At 36.3% G+C, this 22,558-nt stretch overlaps 4 protein-coding genes across 12 annotated transcripts; 2 read left to right on the top strand and 2 right to left on the bottom strand.

Annotated features, from left to right (window-relative positions):
• Positions 1-54: 54 nt before the first annotated feature.
• enoph1 (enolase-phosphatase 1) lies at positions 55-9,503 on the bottom strand. 2 transcript variants are annotated; one of them, XM_058789860.1, is made up of 6 exons: positions 8,324-9,503; positions 4,026-4,127; positions 2,691-2,893; positions 2,283-2,415; positions 941-1,064; positions 55-848 (listed from the first exon to the last, which is right to left on the bottom strand). In XM_058789860.1, the coding sequence occupies exons 1-6, from the start codon at positions 8,420-8,422 to the stop codon at positions 709-711; spliced, it is 801 nt and encodes a 266-aa protein (XP_058645843.1). In that variant the 5' UTR covers positions 8,423-9,503; the 3' UTR covers positions 55-708. The 2 variants fall into 2 exon arrangements, with proteins under 2 accessions (XP_058645843.1, XP_058645841.1); XM_058789858.1 differs by lacking the exon at positions 8,324-9,503 and adding an exon at positions 4,212-4,482.
• Positions 5,417-9,487, top strand: hnrnpdl (heterogeneous nuclear ribonucleoprotein D-like). Its single transcript, XM_058789857.1, is given in 8 exon segments — positions 5,417-5,651; positions 6,012-6,180; positions 6,265-6,334; positions 6,337-6,425; positions 6,513-6,644; positions 6,777-6,882; positions 6,975-7,139; positions 7,872-9,487. Coding segments are annotated over 8 exon segments (891 nt in total). The 5' UTR covers positions 5,417-5,562; the 3' UTR covers positions 7,943-9,487.
• Positions 9,504-9,652: 149 nt separating the features above from the next.
• Positions 9,653-16,423, top strand: hnrnpd (heterogeneous nuclear ribonucleoprotein D). Of its 8 annotated transcripts, XR_009273180.1 has the most exons (9): positions 9,653-10,024; positions 11,203-11,371; positions 11,486-11,647; positions 11,773-11,904; positions 12,450-12,546; positions 13,858-14,013; positions 14,638-14,719; positions 15,048-15,149; positions 15,963-16,423. XR_009273180.1 is itself a non-coding variant. In XM_058789851.1 (8 exons), the coding sequence occupies exons 1-7, from the start codon at positions 9,864-9,866 to the stop codon at positions 14,703-14,705; spliced, it is 945 nt and encodes a 314-aa protein (XP_058645834.1). In that variant the 5' UTR covers positions 9,653-9,863; the 3' UTR covers positions 14,706-14,719; positions 15,048-16,423. The 8 variants fall into 8 exon arrangements, 6 of the variants coding, with proteins under 6 accessions (XP_058645834.1, XP_058645835.1, XP_058645838.1 ...); XR_009273179.1 differs by having other exon boundaries at positions 14,638-15,149; XM_058789851.1 differs by having other exon boundaries at positions 15,048-16,423.
• A 201-nt stretch (positions 16,424-16,624) lies between these two features.
• Positions 16,625-22,546, bottom strand: si:ch73-234b20.5 (uncharacterized protein LOC449923 homolog). The gene is made up of 4 exons (XM_058789871.1): positions 22,403-22,546; positions 20,341-20,452; positions 18,199-18,360; positions 16,625-18,012 (listed from the first exon to the last, which is right to left on the bottom strand). The coding sequence occupies exons 2-4, from the start codon at positions 20,341-20,343 to the stop codon at positions 17,869-17,871; spliced, it is 309 nt and encodes a 102-aa protein (XP_058645854.1). The 5' UTR covers positions 20,344-20,452; positions 22,403-22,546; the 3' UTR covers positions 16,625-17,868.
• Between the last annotated feature and the right edge of the window lie 12 nt (positions 22,547-22,558).

Below are 22,558 nucleotides of genomic sequence, written 5' to 3' on the forward strand. Positions count from 1 at the left end.
AGCATGAAAAAAATACCATGGAAGTCAATGGCTACCGTCAACTGTTTGCTTACCAACATTCTTCGAAATATCCTCTTTGTGTGTTCAACAGAACATACAGGTTTGTAACAACTTGAGTGCGAGTACATGACGATTTTAATTTTTTGGGTGAACTATACTTTCTATATCACTGAATCATAGATAGTATTCATATAAGCGCATTTCATTTTGAGCCTGTCCTGCATTATCTTAGAAGCTTATGCAGCTTTTTATACTTGATGTTAAATATTGTAAAACATCTCTGATGTTGCTCATAATCCTGTATTTTGTTACTAAAACAGACATCTGTTCTCGGGTGCTGGTGTATCTAAATGTTGCAAATGTGATTTGTTCGATGTGTCCATTTGGAATAAAATTTTACAACAACATTTAAGACTGAGGTTTATAAGACATGAGGTACAATCACACTAAACCTGTGTCTAGTTGGCAGGTTATCATATTTTATATCACTGCACATGTGGGGGATAAAGACATGAATATGTCATATGCTACACATTAACACCGCATATAAAACATTCAGAGAGAATGCAAGTGCATGATAATTCAAAGATGGGTTTCAGTGTAGAAAACAAGCACCTGGGAGGCTTGGCGTTTCAGTCCAGCGGAATAACAACACATAGAAGCCGCTGGTTTTTCACATGATCCGATGCTGAGCCCGGTTCTGCGCCGTCAAACGTTCCCGCTCAGTTCTAACTGGTTGAAAGATGTGATTATTCTATAATGGCTCCTCTCCTCTTCGGTTAACTCCATGTTACCAGGTCTAACTACCACGATCACGTTCACCCCGGCTTCCTCTGCTGCCTTTGCCTCTGTAAGAGAGATTTAACGAAGCTGAATTAACATTGAATCCTCATGTAATTGTGGCACAAGCATGTAATGAATATGAGAAGCGTGCACGCACCTCGTGAGACGTCGGTTAAGAACATGATTTCCTCGGGTTGGCATCCAATCCTCTCTGCGATGTTCTCGTAGCTCTTACCTTCTACTTTGGCACCAATGTTGGTGTCGAAGTGACCATCAAACAGCTGAGAAAATAAATATAATAATTCACAACTTGCAAATCTACATCAACTCATTTTCCCTGCGGAAGGATCCCCGTTTCTTGGCTTTAATTCCACCCATGTAGCTATAAATGTGATTATCATTCAAATTAATCCTTTCTAGATCACTTTGCATTATTTATTTTGACCTTTACTGAAATACCATAACTAAAGCTAATTTATTTATTTCATTTCCTGGTGACCCTTCATTACGGATTAACTTTTTTTGCCAACTTTCTTGGTAAAAAAACAAAAAACCTTGGTGGTTACTGCTGGCCAGTGATTACAAAGACTAAAACTATTAAAAAAAACATTCAAATAAAACTGAAATATAATATAAATATTAAATGTAAAAAAGAGAGAATATTAGAGATACTGCCTTAGCGACTAACTGAAATATATTAAGTGTTATTTAATATAAAAAACCTAAATAAAAAAAAAATAATGAGAAAAAGAACGCACCAGTGTCGTCAACTTTAAAATATATATATATATATATATATATACACAAATATTAGATGGAAAAACAAACTTAGCCTTGGTAAATAATTGAAATGAATAAGTTGAAGTACTAAAATTGCTAAAACTAAACTAAAAATACATGACCGCTAAAGACAAATAATGATAATAATAATACTTTTCTAAAATGAAAACTGATACAGAACTAAAAGTTCATTCAAAATATTAATACTATAATAGTATTTCAATTTTTTTTTCTACCATTTTAATTAAATAAATAATGCAACCCACAAGAAAACTGGAATTTTATCTAAAATTAAAAACTAAAAATATAAAAGATACTAATTCAAAATATTAATAAATACTACAATAGTCCAACACCATTAATAAAATTACATTACTGCTGGCATCTAATGAAAAAGGAAGTTAAATCAATAAGTAGACTCAGAAAAGCCACTGTAGCAGCAATAATGTACAATCGGCTGGATATCAGTGCAAAATAAACCCCTTCAGAGCGACACAGTATCTGATTAGTACCAGCCCGGGTTTTTCCAATAATGACTTGCCTACAGGAAATGACTCCTCGCATAATTAATCACATTAATAAGTCCAACGGGTTTTGTGATGCACAAGACCTTCCTTAAAGCCCACATCCAGACTACAGAGAACACAAGAAACAACATCATGTGTTGTTTAGAAAACGAATCGCATCTAATAGTGCTTATAATTACTGATCAAGCTTACATCTAATAGATGGCCTTCGACAGAATAGCCAAAGAGCAGCTTCTGAGCCTCCACGCTTCCTGAAGAGTAGATGTAGACCTTCAGGCCGCGATGTCTCCACCGTCTGATGGCTGGAGCCACATCCTGGTACACCCTGCGACAAAACCACAGAAAAACAATAACATAACTCACTTTTACTGCTTCTAGTGAGAATTGTAATTTAATCAGACTACTGCATGGGATATAAATGTACACTATCATTACAAAGTCTGGGGTCTGAAAGATGTTTTAATGTTTGATAGCTGAATGTGTGAAACTCTCGTGCTCACCAAGACTGCATTTATTTGATTAAAATACTCGATCTAGGTCAGCAGTCCTGCTCAAACACACACATGGGCTGTTTGTGCTGGTAAAGATGAGGTTACTTACTCGCCTTTGATTTTCCCCGTCACATACGCAGCTCTCCACATGTGGCCCTGCAGCTGTTTGAGCGCAGTGCTCTTTCTGTCCGCTGCCATCTGCCACAGCACGCTATCCACCACCTCCCGGATGGCCTTCTCCTCGTCTGTGTGAACCGTCTGGTCCACCGCATGAACGTGACACGCTTTATTCTGCCGCAAGTCTTCTTCAGCCTGAAACACACACAGGGTTCGGTCTGAACAATGCACTGCGCTAGTATCTGTCCCAAATGCTGTACTTTTGGATAGTGCATTTACATCAGGAGGCACTGTCTCCTCAAAATATTGGATGAGAAAAAAAATAGTAGTACAAATATAAAATAACGTCCATATTACAATATATAGCATTAAACTGTATAAATCACTAGTTTTTCTAAAGCAGCACATCTCTCTCGCCTCCCCTGAGCCCATTGAGCTTAAACAGAACCCCCAAAACGTGCCGTGACTTTAGTGGGGGGTGATTGAGAATGAATGGGGAAAGTTACGTGAGAGGAGGCAATGCTCGGCTTTGATTGGTTCATGCATGTTCGCAAATCAGTCTGAATAAACATTATAAAGGAAAGATTAATTTAAAAAGCAAGCAAACAACTCACACACTTAGATACAACCACTTTTTTTTTTTTTACGTCAAAATAAGATTTAAAATGAAAACATGAACTGTGGGAGTTTTTAGTGAGTAATCAGCTTTTTAAATTTTAAATAAATCTCAGCGTTTGTGACCAGCTTTGATGAAGGATGATCCGAAAAACTCAAAAATAGTTATTTATTAAAAAGAACAGTTGAAGATAAGTTACATTGTTTAAATTATACTGCCTCGAGTTATTACTTTAATAAATATAAAATGCTTAAAAACACTAAATTGGTGAGATTTATAAATAGCTTGAATAAATAGAATATTTTTACATTAAAAGTGTAATCAATATCAAATAGAATTGTTTGTTTTTCTTTTAAAGTGCAAGTAATGTTTATTTAACCAAGAAAAAGTGACTGGGACATGAAATTACCTTTGATTTAAAAAAAACTTGCCTCCTAATTTCAGTACTCAACCACTGATTTACATGTTTTTTTTTTTTTTTAAGAATAACATTGTTTTACCACCACAGATTAAAGAGTTTGTCAATATATCTTGGGAAGGACTAAAAGATTTGAAGCTTTTGTACAATAATACTTATCTTAATGTAAAACGAATTATAACAAAAAGATACACCCATTTTGTAGTACACATGAAAATAAAGTTTAAAACAGTGCCATAACTACCTATTTACATGTGAAAATAAGTTGTCAAAAGCGCGTAAACGGTGTTGACCTGTTTCTTGAGCAGATGGACGTCTTGTTTGCATTCATCCTCTTCCCAGTGAGCAGACAGATACTCCTCCAGATTCTCTCTGATGTAGGGAAATAACACGTCCTACGTGCAAGAAATAACACAATAAACCATCGCACACAATGAATATGATTTCTATGCTCTTCTATTATCTCTGTGGGCTCTTACCTTGACAAACGTGATGGGCGTCGTGGTTCCTTCAATGTCCAGAAGAAAGACTCTAGTATTTTCTGGTACTGCAATCGCTGCCATTTTTATCAATGGCAAACGATATATATGCTTGTTAAAGTCCTGTGTTTGGTTTGAATATATCAGATGAGAAGCTCAGATTTTGACAAATGAATCACTAATAGCATGCAAGGCTAGTGGTGAGCTAACAAACACATGGAGCGGTTGCGGGTTGCCAAATCCTGCGCACATAATCCCCCCCCCGTCTGTCATCAGGAGGCTTAGCGTGCAATTAATGCTACACTGGTACACTTCATTTATGTATTTGCTTTTTTTTATTTTTTATATGTATGTACATTTTTGTATGATACATTGTCATATGCAACACCTCTACATTTATACTTTTATTTATACTTGTAAGAGAAGGTGATAATAATAGTTTATAAAATATTAGATTATTATTTCTACACACTTTTTGAGGTGGTCAAATTAATAAAGGAAATGTTTTGTGCAGAAAATTATGTATTTAGTAATTTAATAGGCGTGTAGCCGCTAAGCTTTTTTTTATTTATTTATTTTATTTCAATCTGGCAACACGGTTGGGAAAGGCTGTTGAGTAGGAAGTAAATGTGATCAGTAAAGGCTGCATATAAATAAAATAAAATTCATTCATTCACGTACTTATTTTTATTATTTATTTATTTTATGCATAACTGGTTATCTAACGAAAATACAATTCTTCATATAAAGAATTGAACATGATGCATCTTTTTTCCTTAAACAAAAGGAAACACAAAATATTTTCTCCATTTATATATTTGCAATTGTTATATGTTGCTGTTGTTACTGTTATTTCTAAAATAAATGTTTGTTTCTAGCCAGAGTAATACTTAATACTTAATAAGTCATGACCTTTATGGGAGTGGTAATTTTTCAGGCTTCATTGTTCTCGTTATGATTTCTTTTTTTTCAACTGAATCAGGCCCCGCCCATTACCCGATGCTAGAAAACAGCTAGAATTTTAATTACAATGTTAGTACACTGGTGTCATTTGTTGGAATTATTTAATAGAACGCACATATTATTATTAAGGATAACTGGGTCATTGCAACAAAACAAAACAAACAAACAAACAAAAAAAAAACACACATTGGGATTAGACGACTCTTTTATTAGCATAAGCCCCGCCCATCCCCCCGCTTCCTCGTGCAGACGGATTTCGTCACTGATCTCCGTCCGCCATTTTAATCAACGCGGCACTTTATTCGTGTTGAAGTCTTTGACCTTTTAAATCCACAGTAATACAATCAGTTACGTAGCAAGCGTCGGATCAAACTACATATACTTCAAAATGCAGGCCGAAGAGCAAGGTGACTTCAGCACCGACGAGTTTCCAGAAGGCTCCAAGATAAACGCGAGTAAAAATCTGCAGGATGACGGGTGAGTCCGGCGCGAGGCCCTCGCGACACAACAACAGCTTCAACAACCGAAAACATCTTCTTAGCGATCATTCACCTCCATGTCCTTCCAAACGCGCACAGTATTAACATGCACGGTATCAAACATGACATCGAGCTCAAGATGCCCGAAACCTAGTTGTTAATCCGTTTGCGTGCTAGCATATTAGCGTCTAATGGTTTAGGGTTAATTTGGGCATTAAAAAAAAAAAATCTACCAATGAGGTTTAATTACAAAAAACAATACTTTATTCTGTTGTATTTCTTACATGCATCACCAGCAAATGTGTGTATGATACCAGCAGTTGCTGATTTGAATGCTGCTTATTTTATTTTTTTGTAGGAAAATGTTCATCGGTGGACTCAGTTGGGACACCAGCAAGAAAGACCTTTCTGACTACCTGTCCAAGTTTGGAGAGGTCCTTGACTGCACCATCAAAACAGACCCCATGACCGGCCGCTCCAGGGGCTTCGGGTTCGTGCTCTTCAGAGATGCTGAGAGCGTTGATAAGGTAAATGTTCCCTGTCAGTCCTTACGTTTAGTGATAACGGTGTTTCAGCAGCATTCACAGCAGGTTCTTCTTGATGTGTTTTAGGTGTTAGAGCTGAAGGAGCACAAGCTGGATGGGAAACTGATTGATCCCAAGAGAGCCAAAGCCATGAAGGGCAAGAGCCCCCCAAGAAGGTGTTCGTCGGCGGTCTGAGTCCAGACACGTCTGAGGAACAGATCCGGGAGTACTTTGGAGCTTATGGAGAAGTGAGTATCTCGAATCAAGATCTCATTTTTTGGAAGTAGTACCACACCGGCGCGTCTAAACTAACCTGTGCATTTTTCTCTCAAAAGATCGAAAACATTGAGCTCCCCATGGACACCAAAACAAACGAAAGGCGGGGATTCTGCTTTGTGACGTACGTTTTAGAGGATCCCGTTCAGCAACTGCTGGAGAACAGATACCATCAAATTGGATCAGGGAAGGTGTGTTGATGTTATGTTTGATATTAATAAAAGGGGTCGTAGTAGGCATGTATTTATTTATTTATTATTGTGAGTAAAGCATTATTTTGCCCAACCCTGCATGTTCGTAATGCTGTTAATCTTTGTTGTCAGTGTGAAATCAAAGTTGCCCAGCCTAAAGAAGTTTACAGACAGCAGCAGGGCAGAGCGGACCGAGGCTTCGGAGGAGGACGAGGAGGCTTCAGGGGCCGTGGAAGAGGTTTGCAAATCTAGAGGTTGCTGCTGTCTTTGGCAGACTTGTAATTCCAGTAGTTTTGGACTAAAAGGGTTCCTCTGACTCTTTGTGAACAGGACAGGGCCAGGGCTATAATCAAGGATACAACAGCTACTACGGCCAGAACTATGGAAGCTACGGCAACGGATACAACCAGGGCTATAATGGCTATTCTGGCTATGACTATTCAGGATACAACTATCCCAATTATGGCTATGGACAAAGCTATGATGATTACAGTGGTAATTTTATACACAGTTTTTTATTGAGCCTTTAACATTCAAAGACCCAAGCCTTGATATTCATGATGTATTGTTTTTTTCACCCTTTTGGAAGCTATTAGTTATGAAAATCCATTCAGTTTAGGCAAAATTTACATTGGGGTATAATTTGGAAAAATTGCTGCAAAATTGCACCATTTTTTTTTACTTTTATTTTATTTATTTTTATACCAAGTTAAAGTCAGTGCGATTAAGCACACAAATGTATTTAGAAGAATAATTTATTCAACCAGTAAGGATACAGTTATAAAAAAAAAAAAGTTAGAAAATGTTAAAGTACTAAGTATTATTAAACTGTTTTAAATAGTGTATTCATTTTAATATCACTCTATATATTATATATATGTACACCATCTCAATGAAAATGATGAAACTGCTCCGAATACAAATTGAAAGGACAAATAAAAAAAATTTACAAAAGTGTTTCAGTGCTTTGTAAGTACATAAATTTGTTCCCAACCGAGCCTACTGTTATGTGTAGGTTTGATCCACATTTAGTGATATTTAGGTACGAATTGCTTTATACGATCGTTGTCTCTTATCACTATATTTAGAGATGATTTCTTGCCATTTGCACAGGTACAGTACAGGTACAGTGGTTTTGTAGAAAAGCAAGGAGCTGCAAACATTCTCAAAAAGTGCAAAAAAAAAAGACGCTGTACAAATTGCTTTATATGTTTGTAATTTTTGTAGGTCAACAGAGCAGTTATGGCAAGGCCTCACGGGAAAGCGGAAACCATCAGAACAGCTACCAGCCGTATTGATAAAGTGGCTAAACACATTGACGTTCATGGTAAGGTCACATCTTTGCTGCGTTCTGGACCCGACCTCAATGTTAAAGATCAATAGACACTATCTGACAGCTTAAGGCCTACGCATATCAATGCGCCCGAGTTGAACAACACATGTCTATAGATCTTTAATCACTCACGTTTGTGTAGCCATTTTGCCTTTTTAGCGTGCCAGAAAAACGTAAGTGTTTTTCTGTAGGTTTTCCTTTTCCTCCTCCTGCTTTAACAGGTGATCATAATGGAATAACATAGAGACTTGATAGCAATGCTAACAGGTAAAGTACAGCTAAGGGGTACAGAGTAAGGGCGCCTCTCCTGATTTTTCCTTTCTTTCCCTAATTCTGATTATTGTACCTTGTTTGTACCTGCCAGCGGGGACTTCATTGCAGGCCGTGTGTCACCTGACCACGACATTCTCTGGGCGTCGCACATAGCGGGCAGAGAGCACGGCATGCACAAGAAAGCGCTGTCCTGTGGTATGGTCTCTTCAAACTTCCTGTACCAGCGTAAAACAAACAAAAAGACAAAGGAGCTTCCCTCATTTTCCTTAAGTTGTTGGTTTTCGTTAACAGTTCCAAATGTGTTTTTTCCAGGACTTTATTAACGTAACCTAAAAGTGATTCATAACTGCTTAATTGTTGTATTCTCTTTTTTCAATTGTAGTGCTCTTGTATTTCAGTTGTGGAGCTTCAGTGATTTATTCTTTTTATTTCTTTGGTTTCAGTCACACCTCCCTTGTAAATAATTGCATAAATATTTCTCTCATAATGCTTGCTTTTTCTTTAGAGGCCATAGAGAACTTCAAATGGGTACACCTCAAGGCTTTTTCTTAAGCGCATAGCCTTTAAAGATCATATGTAAAGTGGGTTTACCAAGCCATTGAAAGCTGACAAATCTGTGTTAGACAGATGAAACCAACTCACGTATTGGCTAAATGCAAATGTCAATTTTTGGTTTAAAGGGGAAGACGTTTGGGCTCGCTCCTCGATTGGTCGACCGACCGCCTGGAGCTGAAGCTTTTGCTGGCTTATGAGCTGTTTTGTCAATATAAGATGTCGAACATATGATCTTTAATCTTTAATGATGGTTTTCCTAGTTTAAAATCGACAGCTCAAGAAGTTAAACACTGAAACATGGACGTGCTGTTTTTTCTTTTTCTTTAACCTGTCCAAATTCGAGTGGTTCATCTTGCGTATCTTCTCTTGTAGGTCGGCAGGCTGACTTCGACATTGCTCCTCGGAGGCAGCTTGTGGATTCCTGTCCTTAAACAACTATATAAAAAAAAAAAAAAAAAAACGTTATTCAGTCCTGTGGGGACGAATTCAGTGTCTAACCTTGTAAATAGCGAGGCGTTTTGTTTCCAAGTTTGTCTTATTCCGTGCTTTGTTCAGATTGAACCTGTAGGTTTTGTGCTGATGTGTTCTTAAGTCTTGAATAGAAAAAGTGTCCTTTATTTTGTATTTTAGTTCTTTTCCTGAAGGTTTTTGGATAAAGGGATTAAAAATTGCGAAGAAATGATGTCGTTGTACTGTGTTTCTTTCACTTTCTCATTCATATCTAATTATAGTGTGTGTTAGACATGGTTAGACCTGTGATATAATCTTTATAAACGCATTCGCTCGTCGTTGGGAGCGTGCAGACGAGAGCAGCCAATGAGCGTTAACGTCGCTGTTTTCAAAAGCGCAGTGACGTCATTACGTTCCACTTCCGTTACGCCGCCATTTTGTGAATGGACGCCGTTGCCATCGACATCCTGAAAGCAGACTAAAACAAACGCGATTCCGAGCCTAATTTAACACGACATAGCGCCAGTTCAGTCGCGTTTTAACCCACGACGTTTTCCTCAGGAAAAACAAATCCAATAGCTCGCGTTTTCGCCGAGAACTGATCAAAGATGTCGGAGGAGCAGATCCTGGGCGAAGAGCCGCTGATGAAGATGGAGGAGAATGATGGAGAGGGTTTCGGTGAAGAGGAGATCCTGGGGGCCGATGAAGGAGGCCAGGGAGAGGCGGAGGGCTCGAAGATAGACGCCAGTAAAAACGAGGAAGATGAGGGGTGAGTTTCGGCTGATTGACTGAACAAATAAACAAGAATTTACACGGTTTCCCTATAAAAATCGATTAGTTAAGTCATTTCCCCGGTCTATAGAGGCTATTCGAGGCTATTTCTCTCAAATAAGGAAAAAAATCGACTGTGAATCAGTATCCGTTTATCATTATGGAGCACATAATTAAGGGCCAAACTGTAAATAACGTCAATATATATCAGTCGAGCTATGGAAGACATTGTGAATAATCATTAGTCGTGTGCGAATATTCATGAGGTTGCAGCTGTTTCCAAACACATTTGCCTTTCAAATACAAGCTTGTCAAATGTCAACTCTGTCTTTTTCAAACGAGAAACTCTTAAAGCGTTAAATAGCTCATGGTGGTGTTTGTTCATAGCGTGTCGTTGCGTAGTTTTATCATAAAGTAATGACTAAACGTCGTGTGAAATGTCAACCTTTCCGATGAAAGTAAGGCTTGAAGGATTCTAACCCAGGCTTTAATGTAGGTCTTAAAAAGGTCATTTTCACAAATCAAGGCCTTACCGGTTTTAAATTCTATCAAAAATACTTAAAATCATAAAGTAATGGTATTAAATGTTCCATGTAATGGAAAAAAAATACATCTTTGTCAGCATTTTTGTCGTTTTCCAAAAGAAATACCTAAATATTGTTAAAACGATACATTTACTTCAAATGCAAACTTAAGATAAGTGTTTTTTAAAACAACATCTGTCAGTGGGGAATAAAAACTTGTTTTCACTTTGAACCAAGTTGATTTCTCTGAGCTACTAGCTTCTATAGGACTTCTTATATATCCTATCCTTTAGCATCTTGTTTTAAGAGTTTAGACATTTTCACTGAAATGCATGACAAAAATACTTAGAAGGACAGTAAAAGATGTTTCTATAGTCTAGTAGTTAAGCTTTTTGTTTTGGTGTAATTAATGGAGATTGGTTGTAAATTGTGCTCTTTGTGTTCTCCTTAGACATTTACATTGAGATAACATATTGGCATATTCCCTTTTAATGTTTGTTCTTATAAAGGTCTTAAATTTTCCTTCATAAACCCCTCTGTAATCGCTTGTTTTTTGTTATGTGGTACTTGACCTATAAGTGTTTTCAGCCGGTATAAAGCACTGTAATGTCTTCCTCCACAATCTGTTGTAACATCAGTCTTTTTGTTTTAGGAAAATGTTCGTTGGAGGCTTAAGTTGGGACACAACAAAGAAAGACCTGAAAGACTACTTCTCTAAATTTGGAGAGGTGGTGGACTGCACCTTAAAACTGGATCCTTTAACAGGCCGGTCCAGAGGATTTGGATTTGTTCTGTTTAAAAATGCTGAAAGTGTGGAAAAGGTATTTTGGCAGACATATATTTTTCTGTGTGTATTTATAAATCTGTTAGAATTATGTCATTTGAGTTATGACTGATTAAATCAAATCTTGGTGTGTGTCTGTTCCTTGTCTAAGGTGATCTCACAAAAGGAGCACAAACTGAATGGAAAAGCGATTGACCCTAAGAAAGCAAAGGCCATGAAGTCCAAAGAGCCTGTGAAGAAGATATTTGTAGGAGGTCTTTCCCCAGATACTCCAGAAGAGAAGATCAGAGAGTACTTTGACGCCTATGGAGAGGTACAGAGAAAGTGGAAAATTGATAGACGTTTGTAATAGGCTATATATATATATATATATATATATATATGTATGTATGTATGTCACAAAACACTTCATGATTTACATTTCTATATTTTCCTCAGGTGGAATCCATTGAGCTGCCAATGGAGAATAAAACAAATAAAAGACGAGGTTTTTGTTTTATAACATTTAAAGAGGAGGAGCCAGTAAAGAAAATAATGGAGAAGAAGTATCACAACATCGGTTTAAGCAAGGTACAGTCTTAAACCGATCCTAATGTGCATGATCCTGCCATTTGATATAAACCATAAAAACAGTTTCTGGTGAAATATTTTCACTTTTTTTATATATATTATAGACTTATAAAACCTCACGAAGACAATGTGAGGAAATTGCTTTTTTGTACAAACGTATTAAAACCTATGGAGACCTGCACATGACATGCTGGAAGTCATTTTTCCCCTTGTTTTAGTAAAAAAAAATCCTACAACTCATTCCCTCATTCTTAGGCCACAGCTTTATATCACTTTAATGGTACATATCGCAATCTCTTTTGTTTGCCAAAAATCACTCGTTTGCTAAATTACCATGTGGAAATGCATATTTTTGGATAATGCAGTTAAATAAAAGGTACTTCATTTTATTTCCGTGTTTTTTCTGTGATGTGAGAACTGAGAGTAGGTCAGTAGTCGGGCTTCATAGTGACATGCCACGTTTATTTGTGGGTGAAATGCTCTTGACAGCTGTGAATGTTGTTGTGTGTCTGATCGTAATGTGGATGCTGTCATTGTGTCTGCAGTGTGAGGTCAAGGTGGCCATGTCAAAGGAGCAGTACCAGCAGCAGCAGCAGTGGGGCGGAAGAGGAGGATACGCCGGCAGAGCCAGAGGGAGAGGAGGTAAAATACTACACCACCGTAACCCTTTGATAGAGTGCGGCAAAAACAGAATGTTGGGATTTGGAATGTTGAACTGAAAAAGAATTTACTGAATTACAGTTCAAAGAAATTCCAGATTTAGCCACAGAATATTTGCATAATTAATTTGGACTACTTATACTCTGATAGATAAATGTTTTTCTCAAGTGATTAGATACTTATAATCAGTGTTGGGTGTAACTAGTTACTGAGTAATTAGTTACTTATGTAATTGAACTTAATACTGTGTGTAAACATTTATATACAATACAATAGTGAATTTAACATCAAAATGTTAAGTCTAACCTTAAAACGCATGCTTTTTATGTACCCTTCACACTTTAAATACTTTGAGTTAATAAGAATATTGGTAACTCTTTAGTGTCCAGTTCTCACTATTAACTAGTTGATTATTAGCATGAATATTACTGTTATGTTGGCTGTTTATTATTACTTAAAGCACATATTAATGTCTTATTCTGCAAGACCTTATTCTAAACCCTTAATCCTACCCAGTTCTTAAACTTTACAACTACTTTACTAAGTATTAATAAGCAGTAATTAGGAGTATATTGAGGCAAAAGTCATAGTTAATAGTTAGTTAACAGTGAGAATTGGATCCTATTTTAAAGTGTGACCAGAATAATTTATGTAGTTATCTATTATTTATTTGAAAGAATTAAAAGAACCATTTCATGTCTATTCTTGTATCAATAACTTGTCGAGGTTGATTATAGAATTTAGAAAGTAATAATTAATTAAACACTTTTTGGAGTCATTTGTACAGTAATCTAACTACACTGTTGATTACAGATGTAATTATTAACTAGTAATTAATTACTTTTTTAGAGAAACTTACCCAACACTGCTTATAAACCATATTTTTCTAGATTAATTACAATAATAAGGTCAATAAACACATCCATTAGCTTTACTGTTGAGCACCACAGAACGTACACAACTTCAGGATCAATTTATAGAAATATAACTTTCAAAAGACGTTTTGATATACTGAGTAAATTGGTGCATGAAGTGCTCTTCCAATATGATTCATTAAATACTATTAAGAATTCTGTACTTGGCATTTTGATCATTATTCATATTTCTGGGAATTAATTTGTAAACGGTTGGAATTTCAATGCATTTTAATTATGTTCATGTATTCAGAATTAAATTTTCTGTTTGTTTTGATGCCTCAGTCCACTTACATTAATGGCACAATAGCCTGCTATACATTTTTTGCAGCATCCTCAGCCGTTATTAACCGTGTTGTGCCTTCGGCATCTGTTGCAGGTCCCAATCAGAATTGGAACCCGGGATACGGAAATTACTGGAATCAAGGTTATGGAAATTACGGGAACTATGGCTACAACAATCAAGGCTATGGTGGATACGGGGGCTATGATTACACGGGTTACAACAACTACTACGGATATGGTGACTACAGCAGTATGTAATACTGTTTGTGAACGCACAGATGAAAAAACTAAGGAAATATTGTATCGTGGATTGTCGGTACTCGACCCGGACTATGACAGTTGTGCACTAAATTATCTGAGCAGAATGCACATGCTTGTATCATACATGCCTTACGCTTTGAAAGAAAACTCTAGAACATTGCTGCAGTTGCTTTTTGTCCTACAGGGAAGGCTTGCTTGCACAAAGCTATACTGTACATATGTATTATAATAACTATGGTGCTAAATATAGAAAGGGATGTCTTAGCTTCAAAACACATCTGTCAAAGTGCCTTTGAATCCATTGGACATGTAAATCTGTAGGCCATGCAAGAAACGACCGCCGGACGGCGGTCGTTTTTAGGAAATAATAAACAGTTTTCAAACATTCATTTACGCCACAGATCTGTGTCTCTCACCACATTTTCAGAATACAGTATTTTCAAAGAATGTTTGAATACAATTAACGTAAGTATCTCGCAAGTGTCACGAAATTGGCTCTAAAACCCAAATTGCTAAGGTTGTTTTCTGTTTTCCGCCTTTCTCGAGCGCCCGTGTGCCAACACGTTTAACCGTAGACATCTGCATTGTTTGTGTTTTGTGCTCCTAACTCTAGATCAGCAGAGCGGCTACGGCAAATCCCCGAGGCGAGGCGGCCATCAAAACAGTTACAAGCCGTATTAACGAGAAACGTGCAGGTATGTTGTCGCGTTGCTCACGCCGATGCAACTTTAGTCTCTAAATCACCATTTGTAAACATTTTTTGTAATGTACGTTGCTTAATTTTTGTTTTTCTCTAAAGTTTCACAGCACCCTGAAGTGCTTTACAGTAGTGGTAACATAGAGACATAGAGAAACAGCTGGCTTTTGGCTGTTTCTTGCCATTTTTTTTTTTTGGGTTTTAACTGTAAAAATTAACAGGTACAGTACTGCTAAATGGGTACCAGAAAATATGGAATTACAAGGAAAGAAAACCGAAGAATGTTGTCTCCTAACTCTGACATATACCTTGTTTGTACCTGCCAGCGGGGACTTCCTTGCAGGCCATGAGCTGACTTCCCGATTGTCTCAGGCCCGCTCAATGCGGACAGGGTACGAGAGGCGTACGCTCTCGAATGCTCCCATTTGGTATGGTCTTCCAACATCCTGTATACGAATTGTAAAAACAAAACAACTACAGCAACAAAAACATAAAAAGGACACGTCAAGCTTTTATCTTCTGTTTTTGTTTTGAGTGTATTTTTATTCTTTTTTTTGTGTTAAAATGTTCCTCTTAGAACGTCTTGGGATTGGTCTTATGTAATAATATATTATAATGTAATGCCATTTTTTCCAGGCACCATCAAGTAATGGTAAAATATGACACGAGAGCCGGAATTAAAATTAACTGTTCACTTTTTGAAGGATACGGCTTTCTCTGGACTTTCCAGTGTTAATATGCACTTCTAATCTAATCTTACTTGTAATGCTTGCTTTTCTTTACTTGTAGCTCGTGTAGCTGTAATATCCTGTAGTCCATGAGCTAAAAGCCGGTTTGTACTTGGATGCCGCTGCGCCGGAGAAGTGCTTTTTATTATTATTTTTTATATATTTGTATTGTGTGGTTTTCTACTGACAGCGGTGGACAAAGCTTCACCTGTAAACCGTGTTAATTTCATCTAACAGATTCTCTTTTTTAACCTTTTGAAATCTTGGAAAGGTCATATTGTTATGCTTGTAATGCTTACCTTTTTGTCTTTTAATTTCCATCGATTCAAGGTTGCGCATTAAGTGTTCTGATTCCACAAGTTTTTAATTTAACGCTATTGTATTTGCTATTATTCGATTTCAAAGTCATGTCTTGTCTCCTTATTGAAATTATTAGAGAATTGGGATTCCTTTACATTTTATGAGTTTGTGTCCTTCTGAAGCATAATTGCTGTTTTCTTTTTTGTTTTTCAGATGGACGAGCGACTCGAAAGTCAACCCTGAGAGGAGAAAACAAGAGGGCCAGACTTATTAAATATGGAGTTGATCAACACGTTACTACACTTTGGTCGCCATTTCATTCACCAGTTCTTTGAAGTTACTTTGAAGGACACACACTAAAGAATATTTCAAGTGTTATTTCGAACTATAACGTCCAGAATATGTGTTTTTGTGTTTGATTTGTTGTAGCTTGTGTACGTTTATAATCGTATTCCTTGCTGTGTTGCTCTCGTGCATTTCTGTGTTGTTGAGTACAATGAACTATAGAGAGCCCAAATCATTTAGAAATTATTTGTATACAGGTCTATTAATTTATTGCTTACAAGTGCGTACAGAGCGTAGGCCATTTAATATTCATTTCATATTGCAGTATTTTGCTACAGAGTCATGTAAACCATTGGAAAATACAACAAAATAAAGTGTATGAAACTTTACGTCTGTTGTTTCTGCAGAGATTAAAGTCATAGCTCCCCCAAAAATGAAGACTGTCATCTTTTACTCTCCTTCGTGTCAAATATTGCTGGTGTTTTCAATATAACACCAGTAAAGCATATGGGGCCCAGCTTTAAAATAACACAAAAAAAGCATAATTTGACTTGTGCATTTATATTCCCAGACATTATAAGGGAAATAAACTGGATTGCAAGCACAATTTATCATGCACTATAAAAGTAGTTTTAATGCATTAGAAATGCACCTTATAATGAATCATATGGTCTCATGAATAATTGCAACCACAGTTATTCACCTTCAGAAAGTGTAAAGCTTAAAACACCCTTCAAATAATAATGCATTTTCACTTTGGTTGCAATTGTTTATGAAAAGATCAAATGCATTACAATGCACATTATGAATACATTTATAATGCATTATACATAATGTGTTACCATTATATTTTCTAAATTACATTTTACAATAAAATTCTATTTCAGTCTTTCTACTTGTTAAATTCAGTGTTACTTAACGTTTGTAATTATTCATGAAATTTAATAGAAATTGTAAATTGTTTAAAGTAAATCCTACACCATTTGGTCAGAGTAATAAGGACTATATTTATATGGTGCTCATTTTGGAGTGTGATAGTCTAGATTCTCTTTCATTATATTGTTTCCAGTAGAAAAGTAATTCACTTTTGGGTGAACTGTTCCTTTAAAGGCTTCATTCTATCATGCAATTATTTTTACACAATAAGTACATGTCAATCAGTATTTCCCATATCTATACAGGCCATACATCCTCTTGACAAAGACTGACTCATACATTATAAGGGTTTGAATTTAAATGTAAAGATACAAAGAACAAACGCTCTAAATTCAACTCAGTCCAGACTATGCACTTTGTCAAGTTATAAAATCAGTTTCATGAGCACAGAGTGATTTCACAGTAATTAAAGCATGAGAAATGTTCCAGGAATCATGAGTCTCAGTCATATAACAATTCACAGCTGTAGCGCCGTAATGAAGGTCTGCTGGAGGTATGCAGGTTTGTAATGAAATGTAAATAGAATTAAAATAGTTTTGATGTCTTTGGAATGAATGTGTCAAGCACAGCGGTGAGTCTCGAAGGAAGACTACTAACAATAAAAACATCCTGAAACATTTTTCACTTACAATCAATTCTGTTGATTTCAGTCCCAGTATACGAGTAAAAACCCAAAGCAGTAAAAACCACATAATGCATATGTATACACCCCTGACATATTTAACCCAGATTTCTATAGAATATCACAGAAAATGTCAATATAACAAAAATAGTTATTTATCTATACATAAATGTATCCAGTTACTTTCATAGTAAAAAAGTCATTAATTCTTAGTGTGTGTGTGTGTGTGTGTGTATTTTATGAATGCAAATGACTGAAATGTATGTCTGGGTTGTATTAGGTGGGAATGACTTTTGTTGCTAACAGGATGATTAAAATGATGATGGCAAGCACTACCACACCAATTATAATCATCATCTTGGTGTTTCTCCACCACATCTTTCTGGCAACACGCGTGGACGTCCTTTGAAATGAGTCAGCCTGGGCAAGATAATTACACAAATAATCAATTGTTATCATTAACAAGCATGTTTTGTGACTGGTTTGGTCATCTGGCACCATGTTATTTTCACTAAATGTTCTTTTGAGGTCTTATAAAGATCAACATGGTCAAGAAACGTTACATATTGGTCTCATTTTGTTACATATTGTGTCTCAAAGGCTCACCGTGGCCTGCAGATCATCTGTTTTGCCGATCAGGTCGTCTAACCGCTCTCCTCTCTCCAGGACTTTGTTGATGTTGTCTTTGAGAATGACTTTAACATCATTGACCTGATCCTGAACTTGGCCGAGTTTGCTAGGTGCTGGTGGTTCGGTGTTGTAGTCAGCCTACATTATAAAGAGAAACCCAAGAGTAAACCACTGGACACAACATGACAATAACAATACACATAACCAGTAATGGGTTAAAGTTACTTTTTTAAGGTAATGCATTTTGTTACTCCATGAAAAAGTGACTAGCTGCGTAAATTTTATAGATGACTTTTTGTAACCTGAGCTGGGCTCGCTTATTTGATTTTAATAACAAAAAACCCAGAAGTTCTATTTTTGGCAACCGTGAAAGCCCTTTCACACCGAAAGTGAAATGAATAAGCCTCAGGCTGAAGGAAATGCCTCTGCCTTTGCACTTACTCCCAATTTCTCTCAACATGAGGACACGAGAGCTGTCAGTCAGCACAGGAGAAAACAAAGCGTTACTCATGGAAAAAGTAGCTCAGATATTTCACTGTAAATTCTCATGTAATGCATTACTTGAAAAAATGAATCTGATTACGTAACTCTCGTTTCTTGTATTGCGTTATCCCTAACACTGCACATGACAATACACAGATAACAACACACACGTATCTGGTTCACAACATTCTATGAGGCCTATCCAGCCTTTTAAATTGAATATTTGGATTTAGATAGAAAACAGGATGTAGAATTAAAATACTAAATGAATTCATAGATGCAGACAGACAGACTTTTTAATATATATATTTACTGTAAAAACACTACAGTATTGGACTACAGTGCAATATTGATGACCTTTCTTTTTTTTTTTTTTAAATCAAAGCAAAAACAATTTTCTACAAAAAAGGAAGAAAACACTGCACAGTAGTAAAGTGTTTCCCACCAAAAAAAAAAGCAAAACAAAGAGTTGATAACTGTACTTATTTACAGGACTTGACATTAACACCAGTCCAACCCAATATATACATAGCGTCTTATAGTAAGTGACATCATTAATAAAATGTAAGAATTTGATATGAAAAATGACACATGCATTTAATACAGCTATTTAAATAGGCAAATAAATACATTTTAGTATGTAGTAACTTTAGTCATATAAAACATAATTTCCCAACAACAAAATTGTGGCCAGTGAAAATGCTGAGTAATTTTGGAAAACCACTAGCCACAGTGGCTGCCGAGCAAAAAAGTTCATGTCAAGCCCTGCTTATATATATATATATATATATACATATATTTGCTTTTCATTAAAAGGCCGGCATACATACAGCAATGTATGTAAATGGTCTGGAAACCAGTAAAGACTGATGAAATATTACATCCATAGAACATTTAGTCCGGTTGGTTAATGTTCATAGTAATTGGTGTGCATTAAGAGTAATGTAACAGTTAAATTTTTTCATTTTACTTTTAGTTACTTTTCCATTTTGAGCAGTTATATCAATGGATAGTTAGATCACTGTAACGAAATAGACAATAGACAATCTCAATGCGTTTTGATCATTATATATATATATATATATATATATATATAGCCTGCTTTCATATATACTTTCAATATTAGTAACAGTGTTAGTAATGTTAGAAACAGTAAGAGAGACAAAAACAGGAAGAGGAACAGATAAACATAGATAGATAGATAGATAGATAGATGAAACGGTAATTACATCAAATTCAAACATGACAGCACCGAATCAGCATGGTACTGTATCGTACTGCCAGTAAAAGAAGGCAGTATGATATTTTGAATTAGACAGGATATCATTATTGGCTTTTCTGTACCATCTTGTCCCCATTTCCCTCACATGTCCACCATGAACTTCCTGACTGACAATCATATTCAGATGAGTCCAAAGATCTAGATGAAGTCAGCTTCAACAGATAATGTCGTCATATTCTGTTTACCAGTAAGAAACACTGTTTCATGTGCTGGTTAATCATCTTTAATGTCATACTGCTAAACAATGTTCATTTGAACACATCACCTCAAACAGGCAGGTCAAAGCCTTGAACAAATAAGCATTTAAATAAACATTTAACTAACAAACGGCGCAGGCTTTCTAGTGTACTTACCATTCTGAAACTTTAGTGAAACTTCCTCAAATGTCCAACTGTAGGTTTTCAAAAGTCAGACTGCGACCATTGCTTAAAGGACAGGATTTCTAGAGAAGCTCATTCCTGTGAGCTACAACACAAGTACGAAAGAACAGGATGAAACATTAGAGAACTCATTTGCAAACAGAGCTTCCCCTCCCAGACAGATTGCACATTAACCAGCACAACACTTCCTACTGGCTCCTCTCGAGTCTGTCACTGAGGCTCAACCCACCGCCGTCTGCTACACACTGCACCGAGAGAGAGCTGCTGGACTGTGTCTGTTCTAGTGCTGCTACACGGTGTATGGCTGGGAAATACATAGCACTCCTGCTTTCCTATTTTTCTTTACAGGGCCATATAAAAATATCCCTTTTTTAATTTGATTATAAATTCAGAATAGCATCATCTGATGACTTTCTGGAGAGCTCTGGATGAAAACATTTGATCAGTATTGCTGCTTGAGTCTTCCTTCATATCAGTTTTGCCTTGGCCTATATTTTCCTTAAACAATTCAAGGAACCACTGTTGGTGGTATTAACAGCTGTTTATAGATTTATAATCATTTCACAGGACTTTAACCTTAGCAGATGACTTGACTTCATTGTTAAATATTAAACAAGTAATAATGTTGTTCACTAACTTAAAACTCTTTAGGTTGTTTACTATATGTTTAGGTGGTAAGTGACTGCCCTGCTAAAAAAAAAACAATAGAAGCCCAATAGAAACCATCACAGAAATGCCAATGGTTTCCATTAAAATACCATTATAATCCATTAGCTTTTTCCAGTAAAACCATTACAAAATTCCTTTTTGTAGTGTGTTTTGGGCATTTTTCCATAGGATTTAACATCCCACCAACAGAATCCATCACATACCAGTAGAAACCATTATAGTTTCCATTAAAACCAATACATTTTCTATTGTGTTTTGGGCAGGGCTCTATTGTGTTTTTCAGCAGGCTGTGTTCTGTTCTCAATCCTTATGGATGACACAAAGAAAATATAGGCTACTGTGAAAAATCAAAGTTGTCAGATATGCTTTTATATGGGTTTGTTATAATAATGTAGGGTAATGGGGTCGATCAGATTTTTTAATCACTTTGACATGTTTTACATGTTAAAATGTAATATATTCCTGCTGAATTTTCAGCATCAGTGTCACACGATCCTTCAGAAATCATACTAATATGCCGATTACTGTCACTTTCAATAAATGTAATATGTCCTTGTTGAATAAAAGCATTGGATAGAATTATATTTGATTGCTTACCTTAATGAATCTAAATTATAGCATTACAGTTGCATTACACATCGTTTAGTTTTACAATTAATGGCCAAAGTACAATCCTAAACGGATTTATTGGACAAATATCATTATTAATATTATGTTATATACAAATGCTGTCAGTCATGTGTGTGTCTGTCTACACAGGGCCTGAAGTTATCATTAGATGTGATTGAGGCTCAGTGGGGAATCAGTGTTATGCTCCCATCTGGCTTTTCCTGAACAAACAGCGCTTCTGTCCTGTTTTCTGGTGCCACGCAGGCGCTTTTTGTGCGTTTATGGCAGTGCTTATACATTGGGACGGACTTTATTGCAATGTTTTCCCTTTATGTGACAGAGTCTTCCTCCAAGGGGCGCTTAGAGGCTCACAAAGCCGAGCCATCATTAAAACACGCTCTTATCATCAGGGCTTTATCCGTCTTATTTGAGACGTTTATTGACTAAAAACTGATATTACCCTTTACATTTCTTTATTCCAATGACCGTTACATGATATAAACAGAGAAATACTTTCCAGCAATCTTCATAAATTTCAAAACAAATCAATTTCCTGTAATCAAGAAGGATTGTGATTGGTCGAATCTGAGCAGCGCTGAGAAAAGTAACAGGCAAAATGTGACAAAACACTTTTGCGCTGCGCTCACCATGAAAGGTTCAAATCGGACGAATATTTATTTACAAACATTCAGCATTTCACACGAATAGTTTAGAAGTAATATAAGGGCAGCTAACAAATGTGGAAATAACCACTTACTTCCGAGTCAATCTCAGTTGCGCTTCCTCTAGCGGCCGCTTTAAGAACTGCACCAAGTTCAGCACTTTTGAAAATCCGTCAGATAAAGTTTTTAATTCACTCTCATTTGGCACGAAGTCGCTTTTACAGAACAGTGGTCGTCTCTATTTACGTCTC

This window comes from Onychostoma macrolepis, chromosome 10 (assembly GCF_012432095.1).
Source record: "Onychostoma macrolepis isolate SWU-2019 chromosome 10, ASM1243209v1, whole genome shotgun sequence".
NCBI lineage: Eukaryota > Metazoa > Chordata > Actinopteri > Cypriniformes > Cyprinidae > Onychostoma > Onychostoma macrolepis.

Excerpts from the sequence above, each read along its gene's own strand:
- enoph1 (XM_058789860.1), bottom strand. The coding sequence starts at position 8,422 with ATGCCGTGCTCTCTGCCCGCTATGTGCGACGCCCAGAGAATGTCGTGG. Across the intron at positions 4,128-8,323 it reads CGCTGGCAGGTACAAACAAG|GACGTGTTATTTCCCTACAT; the intron begins GTACAATAATCA and ends TCTTGCACGTAG. Across the intron at positions 1,065-2,282 it reads TCGAAGGCCATCTATTAGAT|CTGTTTGATGGTCACTTCGA; the intron begins GTAAGCTTGATC and ends TTATTTTCTCAG.
- hnrnpd (XM_058789850.1), top strand. The coding sequence starts at position 9,864 with ATGTCGGAGGAGCAGATCCTGGGCGAAGAGCCGCTGATGAAGATGGAG. Across the intron at positions 11,372-11,485 it reads ATGCTGAAAGTGTGGAAAAG|GTGATCTCACAAAAGGAGCA; the intron begins GTATTTTGGCAG and ends TCCTTGTCTAAG. Across the intron at positions 14,014-14,637 it reads CGGATATGGTGACTACAGCA|ATCAGCAGAGCGGCTACGGC; the intron begins GTATGTAATACT and ends TCCTAACTCTAG.
- si:ch73-234b20.5 (XM_058789871.1), bottom strand. Across the intron at positions 18,013-18,198 it reads CAGATGATCTGCAGGCCACG|GCTGACTCATTTCAAAGGAC; the intron begins GTGAGCCTTTGA and ends TATCTTGCCCAG.